This window comes from Syngnathus leptorhynchus, chromosome 11 (genome assembly GCF_054491065.1).
Source record: "Syngnathus leptorhynchus isolate UIUO chromosome 11, UIUO_Slep, whole genome shotgun sequence".
Classification (NCBI taxonomy): Eukaryota; Metazoa; Chordata; class Actinopteri; order Syngnathiformes; family Syngnathidae; genus Syngnathus; species Syngnathus leptorhynchus.
The window spans coordinates 2,259,699-2,281,064 of record NC_141205.1 but is presented as its reverse complement, the minus strand read 5'-3'; the positions used below and the strand labels follow the sequence as shown (position 1 = coordinate 2,281,064).

General features: G+C 41.8%; 2 protein-coding genes across 2 annotated transcripts in view; both read right to left on the bottom strand.

The window, feature by feature from the left end:
- Positions 1–20,767, bottom strand: part of cacna2d2a (calcium channel, voltage-dependent, alpha 2/delta subunit 2a) — a 94,603-nt gene extending 73,836 nt beyond the window's left edge. The window contains exons 1-2 of the mRNA XM_085923972.1: positions 20,565–20,767; positions 16,606–16,687 (exon numbers count right to left, since the gene is read on the bottom strand). Coding sequence (XP_085780098.1) covers positions 16,606–16,687; positions 20,565–20,689 — 207 coding nt within the window. The 5' untranslated portion in view covers positions 20,690–20,767. The remainder of the gene's footprint in view (positions 1–16,605; positions 16,688–20,564) is intronic.
- LOC147048790 (uncharacterized) lies at positions 3,466–5,080 on the bottom strand. The gene has a single exon (XM_085924436.1). It carries the CDS (start codon positions 4,879–4,881, stop codon positions 3,961–3,963), a length of 921 nt encoding a protein of 306 aa, XP_085780562.1. The 5' UTR covers positions 4,882–5,080; the 3' UTR covers positions 3,466–3,960.
- Positions 20,768–21,366: the final 599 nt, after the last annotated feature.

Below are 21,366 nucleotides of genomic sequence, written 5' to 3'. Positions count from 1 at the left end.
AGGATGTGCCAAGAGTATTTTAGTACATTGATCTTGCTTGGAAAAAAGTTCAAACTAAGTAGCAAGTTGAGATGAAAAAAGGTCTATAGGACATAAAGCGGTGGTTGCATCCTATAAACTAGACAAAAAAGGCACGCAAGATACGTAAATATAGAAGAGTGGGGAAAAAAAATAGCATTATGGATGGCAACGGGGGCCCAAGGGGAAACACGAGCTATTATCTGCGAGCTCGCTGCTTCCAGGCAAACGTCACAGGAAACAAAGGCTGGCCAACGTGTTTACAAACACCCTATTCGGACAGTTTGAGATAAGCGGAGGGTGACATTGAACGGGGGAGAGAGGGGGTGGCGACATTATCACAGGGATTGTCAACCGGTGATCCAAACAGGTGGGAACAAAGACACACAGACATGCACTCACACGGTCAAACCCCCAAAAAGCCAATAAAAGTCACCTAATCTCAATGACATACAAGTGTATTCAGCTGCAAGCAGCTTTATGGAATAATTGGAGGCTTTTGCTTTTGGGTGAGCAGTGGTTCTGCTTGTTAAAACTTTCTTGTTTTCTGAAAAAGTTCAAACATGACATAGGCAAACGATATTTTATAAGCTCCTCTCCAAAACAATCAATTTGGATTGGATTAAGTGAAATGTACTTATCCACACCAAGTGTTGAAAATGTTGATTTTCTCCCCCCAAATTTTTTTTATCTTGAATGGAAAAGATTCTCAAAAATAATTGACTTTACACAGAATTGCGCATGAAAAAAAAAAAAAAAAACACCAAATCAGATTTTCAAATTCAGAAAGACTGATTCACAATTGTTGCAAACTGGGTCTACATGATGTACGGGGGATTTTAGGAGCGAGTCTAATTTCCAAGATACACGCAACACTAGCAGGCCCCTCCCCTTAAAGTCACATTGCTAACGAATTTCCTCATTTTATAAATTTCTTTGTGTTCATATACATTTATAAGTATTTAAATGAATTGAAATGTGTTTACAGAAAACGTAAAACTGTTTTTTTTGGTGATTTCTCCAGCGCTGACGTTCTCCTATTGATTATGGAAGCTTATCAACTTGACATGAATGGGTGTTCACTGTACATGAAAAAGAATTAGCTGTGTCCACACAAGTGATTCAACAGCACTTTGTGGCCCCATCAGACAGCGATTCATCGCATAAGTGACTTGCAGGAGGAGAGACGGATGAAAGAAAATGTGGGCCAACCTCCCCCGTGCTCCTCTCCTCCATTCCATCCTTCGTCATGGTATTTGTCTTTATGACGGAGATAAAGTGCAGGCTTTTTATTAACTTGCTGATGGTAGAGAATTGCTTTTCCTCGTCTATGAGGATTTCTCACATAAACAGCGGCAACAGAGTAATTCTTCTGGCCACCATTTCTCTTCCTCCATGTTCAGCCATTAAATATAGCAACATTTGCTGCCTTCTCATTGTAGTCCCCTCAAAGTAGCCACATTAAAAGGATAAATCAAGTGATGTGTTGTAAGTTGTGTGCAGGATTTCACGCTTCCTCGCACTGAAGCACTTCAAACGTGCAAAACGGCACACATTATATTTTGCTACATGCGTGACAGGGTGTTTGCACGGTTGTGTGTGCATGTGTTCTTTTGAGTGGGCTGTGTGGAGGTTCTCCTGCTGAGAAGACAGAGCCTTGAGGGGGGGTTGTCTCGCTATAGCGTCTCCTCCTCTCCGAATTACGCACCACTTCTATGGCACTGATGAAGCCTGGCATGGCATGGTTGGCCCCTGTCCATCAGTCTAACTTGGCGTGTTGCATTCATCGTCTGTGTTATTATGATTCCACAATTGACAGATGAAGAACGGAGCCCATACATTGAAGGGACCAAGCCCTGATGTGAATTGTGAAAATTTGCTAGTAATCAAACATCTAATAATTATCACGATTATTTTTCACGTTTATTTATTTATTTATTTATTTATTTATGATCTGAACACACGTGTTTTGCAGTTCTGGCAGCCAATGGGGTTAGGTTAAAACACAAGAGCGTTTTGATTGGTTGTTTGCCAACGTCCTTTTACTATTCAGGTGAACTCTTCTAATGTACTGGCGTTAAAAGTCCAAATCATCATAAAGTAGAGCACTTTCATCTGACAGAGACGACCCCTATAATTCTGCAGATATCCGTCTGGAGAGTCTGTATCTAACCTGCGTGACTGTCTCTCTGGCAGCCATTTTGTCCAGGCCCTCTTATCTCAGGCTCACCGCGGGCAAAAGAGAGCAAAACGACGAGGAATCCAGAGGCAATTTAAAGGCACAGGCTGTTATATTTTAAAGCTCCTCCAACGTTATACTCTTGTATCGCACAGGTGGACTTGGGACTGTGCTGCCCTCTCAGACTTGGCAAATCCTAACCCTGTAGGTTTTGCTTTCTCCTCATGCCTGCTAAGCCTGATAAAGAGCAGCTCTCTCAGAAAGCACAGCCTAATTACACACAGACATCGCCTGAAAGGCAGACGCTATTGGCCAATTTAGATGACATCATCCGATAATTCTTTGGACTTTCTGGTAAACCTCTTTAAGAAGGTACTGCCATCTTAGATGACATCATGTAAAATGTACATCACGAGTAGACGCTTTGACGTTGGCTTTCTTTGTCAAACAAATACATAAAGGCAATTTTTGGTGTTGACCTCATGGGACCTCACTTTGACAAGAAATAATTGTGTTTTTGCTTTTTGGCTTTTTGTTTGTTTGATAAACACACATGACCTCATGCATGCACCTTTCATAAGTAAAGGGTGACCGATCTCGACCGTGCGTCCCCCGAAACATCACGACAGTCCCACGCAGGATTAGCGTGACACACAAACTCGACAATGTCACACCAAAATGCAAGGTCTCTCTACATCAAACATGGCCAGAGACGCTTTTATATAGCATGCCAATTTCTACCAAAGTGGCAGTTTCCATGGAAACACTTAATGACCAATAACAGAGAAAAACCTGGGGAACAGTCGAGGCGAGCAAGGGGAGAGGGAGACAATGACAGAGAGGCGAGCAAAATAAAAACACGGCAATCTTGCGGAACAAAAGAAGCAATTTAGTATCGGAGGACGGCGTGAAGTCTGATTATGTCGTCACCCGTCAGTGTAAATGATCATTAATTTCAGTGTGTCCAGTTGGGCCAGATTCATTCCCACTCTGGACCATAGAATGAGCCGAGCCTTCGTTTCATTGGGTGTCGTCAAAGCATTAAGTCGGGCTCTTTGTCAAAGAGTGAGCGGGGACCACACACCATTCATATTGGAACACTGAGTACCGGCCATTTTCTACACCACTTATCCAAGACGGGATCACGGCAGGGGTTGGAGCTAGCCTCAAAGTCGAAAGGCACTCTGGTCGCCAGTCGATCACAAGGCGATTGTGACAAATGCATAGACAGACAATGGATGGAGCAGAACATAAGTGAGTCACGTGAACCGACCACTACATGACCAAGATGAAAAATTAAAGACCAAAGCACGGCTTATCTTAAAATGATCATCAATGTTTTCCTTTTATTTTCTGCCCTTTTTAAGTGGCATAGGCAAAAAATGTGACAATTTAGTATCTAATTTTAATTTAGTTACCTGCTTCTGATTGGGGCTTATTTGGATAAATCTTCTAGTTGGTTGCAAAAATTCTTGGTGACTTCAAACCAAAATGGCTGATTTCTAGTGTTATTTTCAGGCATGGCTTCTTAAGGCTTATTTGTGAGTCGTACCAAAGATAGACATGGCTACTACACTTCACCAAAATTCCAACCAAACTAATTTGGAGGACCCAAGTATGTAAACTAACAGCACAATAAACAAGAAGTGAAAATGCTCAGAGTGGCGAGGACCCAAGTATGTAAACTAACAGCACAATAAACAAGAAGTGAAAATGCTCAGAGTGGCGTTTTATGTGAACATAAACAATAACAAGAAACAAACTCAACAGTTGAAAGTGACTCTGCATGCTGATTTTGGAGTTTTGTTCTCCAAAATTTCATCTGTTTTCATCTCTTCCTGGCTCTTGAGTTTCATGTTGAATTCCTTCTTATCAGCTTTCTCGTTTTCCGTCGTTTTTCTTGACTCGTATTCCTGATCCGCAGCCCTTTCGGCCTGTCTTCTTTCACTCCAAAAGCCCGACCAGAAACGGGCTTTTTTCTTCTTCTTGTGAGGGATTTCCATCGATCGCAGCCTGGCATGACATGCTTGGAGATTCTCCATCAGCGTTTCCTCTCTGACCTTCTGGTCGCAATTGTCATTCTCGGTGGACTCCATGTGCCTCTGAAATTTCTCCTCCAGCTCCTCCACCTTCTGCTTGCTCTCCTCGAGTTGGGTCGTGCGGTCTTGGAGGCTCCGCTGAAGCGCTGCAATTTGAACCTCTTGCCTCTGGAAAATCTGGTCGTTCCGCTCAGAGTCCCCTTTCTGGTCATTCAGAGTTTGTTCAAGTGCATAAATTTGAGAGTTCTGCATTTGGATTTTCTTCTCACTCTGCTGGAGCTCTTCCCTCTGCTCTTGGAGACTGTGTTCCAGAGAGGACATCTGATTTTGCTGCATCTTGACTTTTATCCTACACTGCTGAAGTTCTGCTTGTTGGACTTGAAGACTTTCCTTCATATAAGCAATTTCTTCCGCTTGCTCTGCGATGATCTCACTGTTCTTCTTGCTTTCAGTTTTGAGCAACATAATCTGGTTCTGTAGTTTAATATTCTTCATTGAGCAAATGTGAAACTCATTGTAGTAGTGATCCTTCTCGGCAATGGCCGAATAGTGAAAGTTCATTAGTTTCATGTGCATTGATTTCAATGGAGAAAAGTTGCCGAGCAAGTCAGTAGTAGACATTACTTGGTTGTTGATGGTGTTCATTCCGGCAACAGAAACACGACAAAAAATCTAATTTGGACTAAGGCTGTACAAGGACTAACATGCTAGCAATTAGCCCAATCCAAGACATACTAGATGGTTGTGCCTCGTCCCTTTGTAACATCGCTTTGTGACACCACTTGGTGACTAAAAGATCATGTGACCCAACAAACTTTGCTTAGGGAGACGCCTTCAAAATAAGCCGCTCAAGTGTCATCGGGTGTCGTAAATAATGTCATATAATGCAAATAATGCACGGGATAAAGAGAACGGACTGAATAGATCGGCGCATTCGTAATACAATTAGATAAAAAGCTCTTACGATGACATCACTACTGACTATAAACACCTATGATTGGCTGCTATTAAAACCGTGTGAGGAAGAAAAAGAAATTCAGTGCATTGAAGAAGAGTTCACTATTCTGGGCAGGCAGGACAAACAGTGCTAAAAAGTCCTTGTTCAGATAACAGACATGAGAAGAAGCCTCTCGACCACTTTTGCTTTCCTTTTGTTCGCTTGACAGCTCTGACAAAACCAAAAACCAAAACCATCAAAACCCTTTTATTATACGAGCCCACATTGCTCACCATCCTGCTTTCAAAAGAAACTTCACTTGTATCAGACGGCTCAGAACAAGGAAAACAATCGACGGCGACACACAGAGGCGGCTTCAATCTTCCCAAATTGTGTGGCATAAACCATAGGCGACTTTCAAGAGCGCCGTCAATCAGCATTTTGCCCGAGCTTGTGCGACAGTGTCATGGTTTAGGAAATATTTCTTAAAAACCCACTGCGAGGAACGTTCAGTCATTTTCTGGTTCTCATTTTAGAACATCTGAAATTACAATGCTGCAGTATACTATCATAGGGGAGTATTTCAATCCATGAATTTTGAATTGAATTTCTGTATGCACTTTACAATCAAGAACTAAAAATGAAAACATTAGAAGAGTAGAAAATTGCTATTAAGTTCATGCACATTTATGGAAAATTGCTATATTGAATAATTGGCTCTTGATTTAAAACCTGTCTTTTGGTATCGGCACTTGTGCATGAAATTCCCCCACTGAAAGAGTTGTTGATCACTATGAGATTGGTTCCGAAAAAATGTAAATAAAGAAACAAAACAATTATGCTGTTGAAAATTAATGTGTAGCCTGCTGTACAGTAATTCTAAGATGATCTACTGTTTGGGTAATCTCATCTGTTTGCTATACGATCAATGACAGGGTACTTACCTTTCTTTGTGTACGTTGTTAAATAAACATGAGTGCTCTGCAACCTGACTTTTTTAAAGACTTGCTTTGAAAATAGGTCTCCAGGGTATATTTGTTGCAATGCAGCATTCGTAAATGTTGAAATCTACACAAGCACATTATTGTATTTCGGCTCTGTGACGTTCAACATGATATCCAATACGATGACTTAATTCCTGTGTCAATGTTTTTGCATTCACGGGTGAAATATGTGAATGCAAAAAGAACTTTAGTCCAGACTGACTTGAAGGCAAAGAATGATCCTCTTAAGAGTCTCCAATCACCGCGGCACATACATTTGCAAAGCTGCAACACTCCACAAAAAAAATAAAAAATACATGAAATTCTTATTCCTCAAGCTAACTTTTCCACGTGAACGTGCACAATCACCGCAAACTCTTTTGTGTGTCTAAGAGCCGAGGAACAGTCAGTGCATGATTCTAATACCTGTGTTGCTTATTTCCTCCCTAATAAATGATATGATTTTCCCTGTACCGCTATGTAATGGGAAACGGTGAGAGCTCGTTTAAACACAATGAGCTCGGAGATAGTGTGAACTAGTTAAACGTCTATGCACTCATGCTCAAAAAATATCATCTTCTGTCATTAGCAGAATTGAAATGATCAAGACTGAATAGCCCGAGAAGGCCTCCATTGTGGAGGCTTGGGAGTCAAAAGCACGAGGAGCATTTTTTTTTTCTCAGATGAACTCAATTAAAAACGCTGCCGGATGAATGAGATTTGATTATTTCTTCACTTGGATGGCGAACGTTTAATGGCGGGCTACCAGAAGACATGCTGCATTTTCTTCTCCCTCTTCACAGTTGAAATGATTAAAAATAAAATCAGAAGGTACTGGAATCTCAGTTTGATATTAAGCAAAGACCAATAAGAAATGCAGTAACTCTAAATCCTCATATCCTTCAATGCTGGATGTCGCAAACATTGTTAAAAGTGCGATAAAATGAACGGATGCTATATGATAAGATGTTCTATGTTATCTACGTGCAAACTAGCAGGCAGCCAATTGAGGGAACACTACTATTATATTATACTGTAAAATCAGAAACACCAAGCGTAATTATAGACTAGTATTCCTGGAAGCAGTTAGAAAACTTTAAAACATTGAAAACACACAAGCACCTAATTGCCATAATGGACACACACACACACACACACACACACACACACACACACACACACACACACACACACACACACACGTACAAACTCCTCAACACACCCATCGTCCTCCACATCTCATTGTTGGTTCTGCATTACAATAAAGAGACTTCAATCAAATCCTGAAAGAAGCATCTGTCAAATCCAATCCAATACAAAACCATTTGTTTCTTTTTTCCCACTCAGCAGACCCGGAATTACAAGCACACATACACGATACAATCCCACTGATCAGTTCAGCTGAGTGTATGTGAATTATTCATAACGAGAACGTTTACAAGCGGGCCTCGGCTGCGATGGTGAAAAAAAAAAGTGTTTGTTTCAGCATGTTGCAGGCTGGTGAGAGAGGGCCGCACATCATCAAATGTGATTAGCGACGATAGTCTTGATTATAGAAGAAGCACTGTCGTTTACTTTGGGTAATAAACAAGATACGGTCGCAGGTTGAAAGGTTAAAAGGAGTCTTGTTGTTTGACTAGCAGGAAGAGGCTATGGGCACTGCAGCCATGTATGCGCTCAAACCAATGTGACTGTAAACTAATGGATCGTAAGCTTTTAAGGAGACAAAGTGTTTCTGCATCTTTAGCAGCACAGATGGAACAATATGTGAACATATTCAACATCACTGATATTAAATCCAAGACCCGGGGGCCATATACGCCCAGCCACATCTTTTGAAGTGGCCCGCGAAAGCAAATTGGTCATCGACTTCATGTGTCAATACTACAATTGCAAATTGTCTTCATTCTTAAACAAGATATTGCTAGCAATTTTTGTAACCATTCATCTTTTTAAAATATCTGAACAGTTTCACTCGACTGATTTCAAAACTAGTTCATCAATTTGTTGTGATTTGTTCATAGTGACCCACGACAAAAAGAAATAACGTAGTGGTGTCACTTCAAATTGGTGGCAAAACCTAAAAAGATTGACAATGTTAACACTTGATTATGCTGATATAATAACTCTTCAATTCAACCTGCTCCAGTTGCGCTGCCCCCAGGCCGGAGATTTACGCAAGGCTTCTTTCTCCCATTGTGTTGCTGTTGCGTGGGTCTGTATTGAAAAGCGGCGGAAAAAGAACAATACGAGGGCGAACATGCGATAAAATAAAAACGCTTCCACCCACGCGCATAAATGCCACACACTGGCAGTTATTACGAATGATGAAATGCTGTAATGTACTTGCTTTGATATTTTTATTCCTTACACTTGTCCTCTCGGTCACAGATCTGTGATTTAATCTACAAGCAATTTGCGTGTCAGCAGGTGCGTTAATGCTATGCATTATTTTGCACATGCAGGAGGAATCATAATGCGGCTGCATTAGACTCGCAAGTGTCCCGACAGGTCTCTAAATTTAAACCAATAACCTAACTAAGCGTATGCTAAATTACAGCACAAAAAGACGATTTATTTCCAGCAAAGCACCCCGGTGTGTGTTTGCAGGTAATACAGTGAGATGAGCTGAGGTAAGTGGATGGCAGCAGCACCTCCAGTGCAGACAATAAAAGGCCATCAGGGAGGAGCAGAAGAAGGCATATTAATGAAATATGAATGTGTCTACTGAATAGCGTCGCCTCTCGACGACGGCGGCGGGATATTAAAAATATACAGCGTCTGCGCCGCCTCCAATCAGCGCAGGGATCATCGTCCCGTTCTTCATCACCATTTGCCATGCACGACACCTGTTTTGCTCGCACGATGGCTTCCGCAGTCTTACCGCCTATATGTCGGAAATGGGAGTTGAACTTACGTTAGAATTAAATTTGATGCCGGGAAACTGAATCTGTTTTTGTTTGTAGAGAGGTCGGAGGTTGGCTACCTTTGCAGTGAGGCAACGCCTCAAAGCCAAGATTTAAATAAATACATTTGAAATGTATCAATAAAAGTGAATATCCACCCAGCCTTAGCGTGACATCATCGCAACGGTGTCTCATTGAGTAGCGATGGAGCCGGCTTGCAAGAGGACAAAAACGGAATGCCACTTGACCCACTTTAATTCAGGGGAAAAAAAAAAAAACATGATAGGCACTCGCATAAACACCTCCGCATCACTCGTGATGACACTCAACCTCACCACCTGCAAACACGTTCCTTTTTTTCTCTCCCACACTGTTATTCCCACTCGTTTGAAGTTTGATCTTCCCACAGCGAAGAAACGGCCACCGCGGCGGAGGGCAAAACTCCATCTGTTTCATTTCAATATGAATGTCGGCTTGGTGAAGCGGCGGGGAAACGTGAAATTGTGGCTGGAATACAGAGTGGACACACGAGGTTAATTTGAACACTCTTTGATGTCTGTCGGTGTGTGAAATGAGCTGGTGGTCCAGAGTTCATGCAAATACACGCACGCGCACAAACGCGCACGTATACATGCACACACACACACACACACGTGGGTTTGTAAAACTCAATTTTCCAATTTGAATTGTTTTTTTTTTGGTTGCATCCCAATAGTGAGCGCTTCAGTACCCCCTAAAATGATCTATTTTCTATTGGCCCAATCTCTTGATAATCAACTTACCTATTAAGTCTGAATAAGTGTCTCAACATACGCACAAGCCTTTTATCAAAATATTTTCAGCCATCGAGTGCAGGGGTGTCAAACTTATTTTTGTCGCTCATCATAGTCGGGCCATTTATACCTGTCAACGCCTTATATTATTGACAGTATAGGCTACACAACAAACTGATGAATAACAAATTTTCAAATCAGACTCGTAAAAACTTCAAATTTCTTAAAAAAGATGAATGCTAATGAAATACTAGGATTTTTTTTCAATTTCAAGTCGAGACAATTTGTGAATTTAGCATCGACATAAAGTTGATACACAATTTGACTTTGCGGGCCACATAAAATAATGGCGGGCCATATCTGGCCCTTGGGCCTTGGGTTTGACACCCATGACTGGTGGAAGAGAGATAAATTAGTCGGCTAAATGCAACTATGATGTTTACAATGTAATTTTTTTTTTTTAACTCAACAAAAAATAACAAAAGTGATGTATACAAAATGTCCTGTCAAATGGCAAAGAGCACCAAAACAGAGAAAAGGTCTCCTCAAGATATAAATCCAAACACACACTCCAGGATTTAACTTGCAAACATCGTCACACGCGTAACACACACACACACACACAAACACACACACACACACACACACACACACACGGTCACATGACATGGGCATGACAATAAAAGCTAAGGTGCCTGTAGGCAAACACTGACTCTGGCTTACATACACAATGCCTACTTTAAGTAGATTCTGCCGACATGCAGCTGTAATAAAATTACTTTTGAACTCTCCTTGACAATATTTCCACTAATCAATAACCTTCAGGGAATCTTCAACATTTTCCCAAGGAATCTTTTTGGATAAATGCAGTGTTTAAAGAGTCTGTACCAGAATTCTAAATTCACTGAATCGTTTACTAGGAGAGCATTAGGAAGTCCTGCCAATTAATGGATCTACCACTGAGCCTGAAAATATCAAGAATGGGCTTGTGTAGTAAGCATATAATCGCTAGTGTGTCTTTGGAGGTGGCCCACTATTGAACCCATTAGAAAGTGAAAGCCATTATTAAAATTGTATAACACAGCAGCGTGAGCAACAACGGCTGATGGCAACAAACACCATTATCTTTGAATAAGCATCATCAAATAAGTGGGTGCTATCTTGTTATAGGAGCTGTAGGCAATATATTTGTTGTGCTCCAGGGTGCCCCCTACAAGTCGGATGCTACATTTATTTTCTATACGAGTATACGAATCTGCGGTAGTCAAATTCACACGAATAAACACTTTACATGAACCATACATGCATGATTTGGAATGTGGGAGATCATTGATCTCATTTCTGCAGCACAAAGGAATCGTTTTTTTTTTTTTTTAAACCTGCATATAGACCTGTGGACATTTTGTATGTACCTTGCAAACAACAAACCATGCCATGTTAAGGCTAGTAATTAACAAAAGTGTCCACTAAAAATTTGTTAGAGTAATTTTAGAAGTTCTTCAAAATGCCCCCCAAAACCTCAAAAATATATCCAATACATATAACAGGCAAAATAAAGGCTCAATGTGACAGATGTGCCCTTTTTTCCGCATTAAATCAATAACAACACAAAGCATGAAATCTCTGGCCAAAAATGTGTCTTTTCAATCTCCCGGTGAAATGGAAAAAAAATGTTACATAAACCAAACAAGGCTATGTATGAGCGAGAATAAGCACACAGCGCACATGAGTGAGTATATTTGCAACGCAGCAATTGTAGTGGTGAAGCATAAATCCTATCAAGCAAAGGAGCCCTGGGAAAAAGGCCAGAGGCGGAGATGAGAGCGAGTCCAGCTCAGCGCCAAAGGAGGAGGTGGGTAAGAGAAAGCAAGGGTGGGCGGGCGGGTGCGCTGGGGCGCCTTCTCTTCCAGATACACATTTTTTTAACCTAAGAAAGTCAAGAGCAAGCTGCAGAATGGGAAAAGATGTAGGTAGCTGAGTCTTACGTGATCAAACGCTTTTCTTGGTCTTCAACCTTATTTTAAAAAGAGCCACCCACCACCTCGGCAAGCCAATTAAACTTATTCACAAGTGTGACCAATTAATCCAAGTCTGTCTCAGGTGGGGGAAACAGAAAAGAAAACCTCTGAGACCCTAAACTCCAGCAGACAAAACACAGCCATTCAAAGGTAAACACAAGTCGCCTGGAATAAGAAAAGAACAGCGTAGCCGCCACTTTACACACACGCAGAAGCGCTCCGTCAGCTCTAAATCGAAAAAAAAAAATTATAGCACTCCACACCTGGACGTTTCGAGGCATCGTGCCACTCCACACTGTCGCAAAACAGTCGGGGGGGGGGGGGGGGGGGGGAATTCACAAAAGACACATTGTGTGCTTTCCAAAACACCAAATGAACACGCCAAAGAAAATGATGCTACGGACATAATTTAAAAAAAAATATTTTGATAATGTGAAAGACGCCCCACGCGACAAGGAAAGAAAATGGCATAATTGTAAGTGTACTCAAAATGAACAATGATATTTTCATGAGTATATTCTTAGTCATTTCAATTTTTTTTAACTGTAAGACTATTCTATGTACAATATACGTTTGTCAATATTTCTGTAGGTTTCATCCATATTGGATTATTTCCTATAGGAACGACTGCTCTGCTTTTCTTACAATTCTGTTCCAGTCAGACTTTCTGGGCAAATCACAAAACCAAGCTTCCACCGTATTTGCACGTTGTCGGCATGCCGGGGTGAAAATACCAGCAGTCCATTAAAAAGTAGAAAAGTAATACAAACACGGGGAAAGGGGCAGTGAGTCTACATAATGTATTTTTTTCTAAAGCCTATAAATGAAAAGATAGCCATTTCAAGGAAGTGTCTCTAATGCCAACCGCCAATATCTGCATGCGGGCCTGCGCTCTGCTGATAGATGCATTCATATCTCCATTGCCGAGGAATCCTTGTAACCTTTGCCGGTGTCAGAAAAGCAATAAAAGGGCAGAAAAATAAATAGCGTGCGCTTGTGAAGCCTCGTGTTTTCCTGTCAGCCTGGGGAGGGGGAGGTGAAGCTGGGAGTAATGGTGCTGACCAGCTCTCACGCTGCTTAACGTTCAGCTAGCCACTCTTTTTATGTGCCTCTCGTGTCCACTTAGTTTTGCTGTGCATTAGCTCGCTGTTTGGCACGAATGCACGAGGCTAAAGCTGGCGCTCGACTCGAGCGCCGACTTCTTTGGGGGTGATGCGAGGGTCCCAAACAGAATCAACACGCTTTGCCAAGCCGTGGCTAAGCTTTCATGACCCTGATGATCCTTTGTGCCAGGTTTACGGGCAATCCAGATGAAAAGAGGACACGGACTCTAATTGTACGGCTCATCGTGATGAGAGCTGGTTAGCGTACCTAAGCTAAAACAAATAAGCATCGAAAACATTGAACACAATCTAGAGTCAATAACATCTGGTCTAGTTTCCTTGGGAGGGCCATGTCCGTGCAGCACAATATGTATTTGCGGGCCAAGTTGTATTACACCGCGGGTCAAATTTGGCCCGCTGGCCAAGGTTTGAAACCACTGATCGAGTAAACTACAGTGGACTCTTCGTTTGTGAATTGCATCGAAGCGTTGACCGATTTTAGTGATCACGCGAGTATTTGTAATTGACGGTATTTTAAGCCTAACCTTGTTTATAGCTATTGAGTGTAAATCAGTCTCAATGTGAGGACCAGAGATAACCTCAAACACGTGTTGCCATGGTGAGTCAACTTAAGACTCAAAGCTGAGCGGGACCAGCTGCGTATCGCTTCTACATAAGGAGTTTGCACACATTCAGATACAAGTTGCTGCTGTGAAACTTCCAAGGAGCAAGGGGAGAGTTGTGAATTCTGTAGCAGTCCCTCTCAACCCTTTAAAGGTAACTTCACACAGCGAGAGGAAGAGCAGCCATTGAATTTTCCTGTAAACTGAGAACGGAGGCCAAACAAATGGCACAGATCCCAATTTCATGTCATTGGTCGTATGTGAAAAGAAGACGCTGTTAATTATCATATTTTAGAATCCTTAATTCTCAATTGAATTTGATTTCAGGACTTGTTGACGAGTGAAAGAGGGTAGAGCTAAAACTGTAGGCAGCGATCTGACCACACAAAGACACAGCCGGCCGGCGTGAAGGGCAAGTGATGGCAAGACACATAATGTCTATGAAATTAAACATTAATCTCCTCTGTGATGGAGTGAATCCAAGAGCCATTAGGCGCTATTGCATCCCCGCCCTCCTCAACTCTGTGTGTGTGTGCACGTGTGAATGTGTGCATACGTATTCTCTCACTTTTCATTTTCCAGCAATCAAGGGAAGCAAAAGAAAAATGGAGGGGGGTGTTTATGGAAGCGTGGTGGACACATTTTCAGCATTCAGGTTTTCAGCTGGGGGCCTCATTCACCTTGATGATTGTTTTTTTTTGCAGCACAATTTCTGAGAAATTGCCTGAATTTGCCCAAGTTCATAGAACACACATCAATCATAAGCAGCAGAAAAAGTGCAAAATACTGCTACTGCATAATGGACAAAATATGCTACGTTACATATGATAACATGTGCATGCGTGGGTGGGTGGGCGCTCTACACACGTGTCTATTAAAACCGTTCGGAGTAAGCCCGAGGATGTGGAAACAATGGAGACGTCCGTTGTTGCCTCTCATCATCGCGCGATGGAACACATCAAACGCAATTGCAGGATAATATGGAGGAGAAAGACTATAAACAGCATCCACATGCTTAAAATGAAGCAACTCCAGAATCTTCGTTATTGTGAAATCCATCTTTGCCAGTTGGAAATAAATGTAAAGAACATAAAAAAAAAGGCTGCACATTAATTGTCAAAGCGATTCATCATTGGTACTCCTCAAGCTCTCAAAAAACCTTTCCTCCTACACGCCATCAGTCGCCCCCGCTCCTTGTCTATCCTCACACTCCCAAACTTCGACTCCTTTGCACGTGCAGCTCTAACAAAACATAGCGGACATTTCATTAGGTACAATGGCGCATATGTAATAAGATCTAGTGCAAAATTGCTGCTACCAACATACAAAAGCTCAATTTTAATTGATACACAAAAAGAAGTATTCATTTCTAAATAGGTTTATTGTTGTCGTTTGCAGTTGTGGCAGCTCTTGGGAAAAAAAACCAATATAATCAGTTCCTACGGAGTGCTTTGTCCCGGTCCCTTGTGAGTTTTTGGGTTTGAACTCATCATCTGTTTATGGGGACATTTCCTGGATGTGATGACAGGAAAAACAGCAGTTTCCTTGCTAAAGAAGGTCGCGGTGCCCTTGTGCGTGGCGCCAAAAGCATAAATTCTAAAGGGGGGCATCACATTGCTGTGACATCATTGAGTCAGGCTGAGAATGTGAGTGAACTTGAGCCTGGGATGCATGTAAATAAATAAATCAATCAATCAATCAATGAACAAGATAGTGTAAACTGAACTGCCTCGAGGGGATATGTTAATAAGTGAATAATAATTTTTATTTGATGACCCAAATATCAAATCAGGATGATGCAGAGCAGTTGCACACCACTACAAACTACAATCAGCAATAAAGAAAGGGTGGCATACTTACTGTTTTTCATTGGCTCCTTTTAAATTTATGTACAAAAAGTGCTTCTCAAATAAATAATCAGAGTATCAGAGCTCAGAGAGTAATTTTCAACTATTCGCAAATGTAACATCACTTTTTTTTTTTACCCGCTGTCGATTACTTACTGTTTTCTGTAAACATTATTTTTCAATATCATTTTTAAATGTTTATTCCCGTCTTCCAACATTGTGGTCAACTCTTTCTCTGTCATGCCCCAAAAGAAATCAGCAATGGGACCTAATCAGACCACATCCGACTCTGCTTTCCCACACTCGACAAAACCAAAAATAAAATTGGCACACAATTAAGAGGATTTTAGTATGTGGGAAGAAAATAAGCATGAGAAAAAGGGAAAAAGGGATGAGATCTGCTTTCTATCAGGCACATATATGGCTAGACATCCATTTAGAAAACGGCAATCCTAAGCACACTGGGCCATTTAGCAAGCCACGTGATCATTCCCATTAAAGGCTTTGATAAATTCCCTGACGTACACACACACACACAACCATATGGACACCCTGCACGAGACGTGCAGACGAAGCAGCATCCTGGATGTCACGAGAGAGCGGCGTCATTTGAACAGCCATGGGTCATTGGCTTGAGTCCACAGAGGAAACCTTAGATGATTGTTGTGTAGGTTAAACTAAATTTACTATCAGCTCCGCCCATTCTACTGCTGGGAAATGCTGAGAAAAGGAAATGTCCATCATGACAGATATCTGTTTGACTTTAACATATTTGTGTTTCCATGTAGTTTAACCGGAAGTGGCATATTTCGGGAAAAAAAAAATCGACATGAATGTGGGGTTATGTAAATTATCCCCAACCTTACATAACAATACATCACCTCAGAACTAATTATTGAGTCATTTTTGACATTCAAAGATAGTAAATAAATAAAATACAGTAGTGTAGTAGGCCAAAGTGTTAATAAAAAAATAACTTTATTCCAAAAAGCTATATTTAATATTATTTGTAAGACCATTATGCACAGTTTGAACATTAACTCTGTATAAATCGAAAGAAAATAGCCTGAATCACGACTAGCCAAAGCCTTTTTGCTACACACACTGCCTTGTGCAAGAAGGCACTGAAATAACACATTTTTAATAATGCAGCCTCTTGCGAACATGACGTCAACTCACCGATCTCAACTGCTGCGTGCCAGTCACGTGCTGCAGAACTTTTTCCAGCTCCTTCTCGATGCGAGCGGCCCAGTGAATCATTCTGGAGAAGAAAATGGGACATTTTCAATGCAAATCAACTCACATTAGCACTTGTGGGCCTGGTTGCCAGCCAATCACAGATCACATACAGATAACGTAAGTGAATACCGTTTACCATCCCTAATTCGAATGCACCGTATTACCAATTCTCAACGCAGACACCCATATCACACATCAAGCCAGGCCCCGCCTTCCATAACCATAAACACTCAAAGTCACAGACACTAGAGTAGAATGTGAGGATGGAGACCTCCGGTGGACAAAAATAATACACACCTCACATTCACATGCACATTGCGTAGCATCACTTTCGATTCGATTACACAATTAACCAATGGAATAATAAGTAGAATACTTCATTTTCAGATTTAAAAAAACAAATAATTCGAGAGTCCTCAGGGGACTTAAAACAGTTGCTTTAATGCATTGTGAGAAAAACCTCACATTAGCTAGTGAGCCAGAGTACTTCCTGGCATGTAGCCTACCTAAGTGGTTGGTGCCCCACTCGCGGTCCCTTGACCTTCTTATCTGCTAATGCATGGGCTTGTCATCAGCACTGCTAACCATCCCCAGATGCCCACTAGCACCCCCCCTAAGCGTTCACATATCTGGCCAGCAGTGGCAAGACATCAGCAACTCTGCACTAAAACTGCTTGGGTCGGACAGAAAGGCACCCCGAGCGGGGAGCGAGGAGCTGATCTCCATCAGACGGCAGCCAAATTTGAAATTAGTAGATCAAAGGGATGGTGATTGCCAGAGCCCATCTCGCAGCAAGGAACAAATTACTTAATGGATCAAGACGCTCATGGGATGATTTAAAAAGCAGCAGGTAGCCTGGACACTAGCTGAACGACGTGAAGATAACTCTGATGCTTGCTGCAGCAATCAGATGAGCAAACTTTGTAGTCAACCAGTAGGGTCGCAAAGATGCGGAAGTATTTGTAACTGTAAAAGCATATGAGAATACGCAACATGGCGATGGATGGATGATGGATGGATGGACACTTCCAACTTTCAAAGTTCACAGAACTATGCATGATAGCGTGGGAACATCAATTGGCTATTTGTTTGCGTGACAGTGAGTACAAATGTCAGCTTTAAATGTCAGATTTCTACCAGAGACAAAAACGACAGCAGATTTACCGGATCTAACCAAGGCTGAAACATGACCTACCACAGGATACACTTCCTGTTGATACTGAAACAAGCAACACTTCATAATTTGCCCATGGAAAATAATGTTTGTATCGTTGAACATTTATGTTAGTATGGTAAATGGTATGTCCTTGCAAATGCTGACAATTTCCTTTCCAGGTTTGCAATCACTGGTGCCTATCACATAAATCCAAAGAAAAAGCAAATCCCATTTGCGCAGCTCATCCACATGACAAACTCTCCTGATATTTGTTGTCTTGCAATAACAGCATGAACGCCAAGGTTTGTTAGACCTTTTAAGAATGTTGCTGTTACTTTGAGGGCTTTCATTTTTGGAGGTACTAACATAATTTGGAGAAGGAAAAAAAAAACAATCCCTTACCACCACATTGTTCTTAATTTATGGCTAGTTTTAACTTTTGGTAATAAAAAAATCCATGTTATTAAAATGAAAAAATCTAGTAGAAATCAATGTTATGCATAAATTTGCTACTGATGTTTATTTAAAGGGGAGAAGCCGGTCTGGAGGCGGAGATGGTGCCATTACACATCAGCTTCAGACATACACAACAAGCATACTAATCTATTCTTTTTAATTGAACAGGAAGTCAAATGAGAGGAAGAGTAAATACATTGGAACAAAGTCAAATGAGTTGGCTCAACATGTGCAACTTCATCTTAGTGACCATCAAAGGGATTAATTTGTATTTTGCTTTTTCTTCAGCATTTTTGCTGTTTTCTTGGCATTCCAAAATCGAGTCCGCCTGCAATCTGTGTAAGGTTGTTAGCATCAAAATGATCAAAGTTATTTTCATCCATTAAACAAAATCTAGTCCACCTGGAATCTGTGTAAGGTTGTTAGCATCAAAATGATTAGTCATTTTCATCCATTAAACTGTCTTTGAGAAGAAATATGACAACTCATCAGCCTATTTGTGGAAGTCACTTAGCGGCTAACTACTAGCCGTTAATGCTGGCAACAGGTGCCGCTTAATTGAATGTCAGTGTCATTAATTAGAGGGTGGGTTTATTTTAGCATCCTTAATTAGCAATTGAACTTGATTCCAGGATTAGTTTGTGTTCTTGTTGGTGTTAAACATTCTGTGATGGCAATATAAACCTAAACTGGGCTCCATCTATCCAACTTTCAGTGGGGAAGACGAATCAAGTCAGCCGCCACGCTGTCTAGCACTGCCGAAAACAATTTCTAAACAAACCAAGAAACGGATTTCCATGTATTATTGCAATTGGAACGATATTATCTTCTAGCTGGCATCGCCACATTGACGTTATGTTACCAGCTTGCATAGCAGCAACAATTGTTGCAGTGGCTGGCACGCCAATTAAAAGGATACCAGATGTAGGAAAGAATCTTAAAGCATTTTATTGAATTGTGGTACTCAAATTACTTGAGTACCCCCCCAAAGAAAATCACAATAAACAGCAGAATACTTTTCCTTAATAAGCCTCATGGGTTTCATCTAGAAAAACATACAACAGCGCCATGCTCTTAAACACAAACAAGAAAAGGTGATTGCGGTGAATGATCGCCAACTAACCAGAACAGGTTAATAATTCACTCACCCCATTGGAGCTTTTTTTATTTCACGGTGACTTGGGCGGTCAAATAAACGGGGCAGATAACGGCAGTTTAGAGTTAATCGCCGGTGAATGGTAAGTGACGTCGCCTTCAAAGTCACCTTGATCATCTCAATAACAAAGCCCCAGAGGATGCAGGCAGGATTCATTATGGGCAGGCGGGGGAGCCATCAGGTAAGTGGAACAGTGGGTGGGGAGGAGGGTATACGCACGTGCAAATAATATTTATTATTTATCCATCACAAGTGAGCCGGGAACTATCCCACCAGACTGTAGAAAAAAAAACGCTGGCTACCCTGGACAGGTCGCCAGTCAATGGCAGGGCACATCTAGATAAATAACCTTTGGAGATTTTAAAAGAACATAGCATGCATTTTGGGCGATCTGGGAGAAAGCAGGAGAAAACCCACGCAAGCACAGGAAGGACTCGACTGTGACATTGTGCAACATTTGCTTGACAAGTTGCACTGGCCATATGTCATGCGAACCCGGAATCTCAGGACAGTGGGGGACAGGTGCATACTACTAGTCACCGGTACTTCTATTTCTTAGTTAGGTTTGAGTGACCTATATTATTTTGAACACGATACTTTTATGAAAAATATTTGATGTGTTTACATTCTTCATTTAGGCTACAGTATAATACGCTTTTAAAAAGTTCATCGTCAGAGTTGGTCATGCCGAATTGAACTGAATCATAGGATGAGATGATATTTCTCATGTTGAAGTTTCTTCATGGGACTGAACTCATCTGCTCTAGGTGGATGGATGTATCGCGGGGTGCATCCATCCATGTCCCTCTGCTGTCATGTGGGTGAAATCAAATTGTTTTATTTTTTAGCAATGTAATCATTCGCCATGTTTTACAAGTTAAGCGTCATTTCCAGACCCCAATAACAAACACGAGAGGCGTTTCTACAAGGAGGTGACATCGTGCGTGTGCAAGATATAATATAATATAATATAATATAATATAATATAATATAATATAATATAATATAATATAATATGCAGCATCACAGACGGAAGTTGCGCGCTGGAACATATGTGCAAGGCGTGCGCTCTCGGGGCCACCTGTCCTACTTCCATCCCTGGACCCCCAAAATGAAGAGACTGCCACTTACGTGTAGTGCTGCGGGAAGTGGTGCGTCCCGGCGGTCGGCGTGGACACGCACACGAGAAGTACAGTTTGGATGCACAGGAGGCAGAGCGCGCCGTACGACGGGGCTCCGATCGCCATTTTCCCCATGAAATATTCAACAAAGTGGGAGAAATAAGCCCGAAGGCCAGGGGGACGCAGGACGGCGAAAGGGGGGCGTAGGTTGGTGGGGACAACAGTCTCCTGCAGCCGAGCTAAGAATAAACCTAGTTCGGAGAGAGGCGGAGGGGAGGAGGTTGGAAAGTAAGTGCGCGCCGGGAGCTGCTGGATGGTCGAGCGGAGGGCTTGAAGACTCTTCCGCCGCTATCCAAGGGAGAGAGAGAGAATGTCACTCCTTGGAGCTGGAGATGAGGATGAGGAGGATGCTCCGCTGCCGATGATGATGTGCACCTATTTGCACTGTCCTCCCTCCCTCGCCGCCGCTGTGCACGTTTGCTCCCTGGCTCTGCCTCTCTATCTCTCTATCTATCTCTCTCTCTCTCTCTCGCTCGCTCTCCTCCGCTCTCCTCACCGCTGGCTCCGACGAAACCGACGAGTGAGTCAAGATGCAAGTGATAGCATGTCAACTATATCCGGTGCGGAAGATTCAAAATAAGACGTGAGACAATGACAGTGCAGTAAGCGCCAGTCATAAAGCAATTATATATGTTGAGATTGGGGGGGACTTCACCAATAAAAAATAAATACTACTATCTTTTACCAAACTGGTAAATTTTCAAGGATAAAAAAAACCCAAACAGCCTTCATATGCAGCATCTATCACCAAC

Coding starts and splice junctions, on each gene's coding strand:
- LOC147048790 (XM_085924436.1), bottom strand. CDS start 4,881: ATGAACACCATCAACAACCAAGTAATGTCTACTACTGACTTGCTCGGC.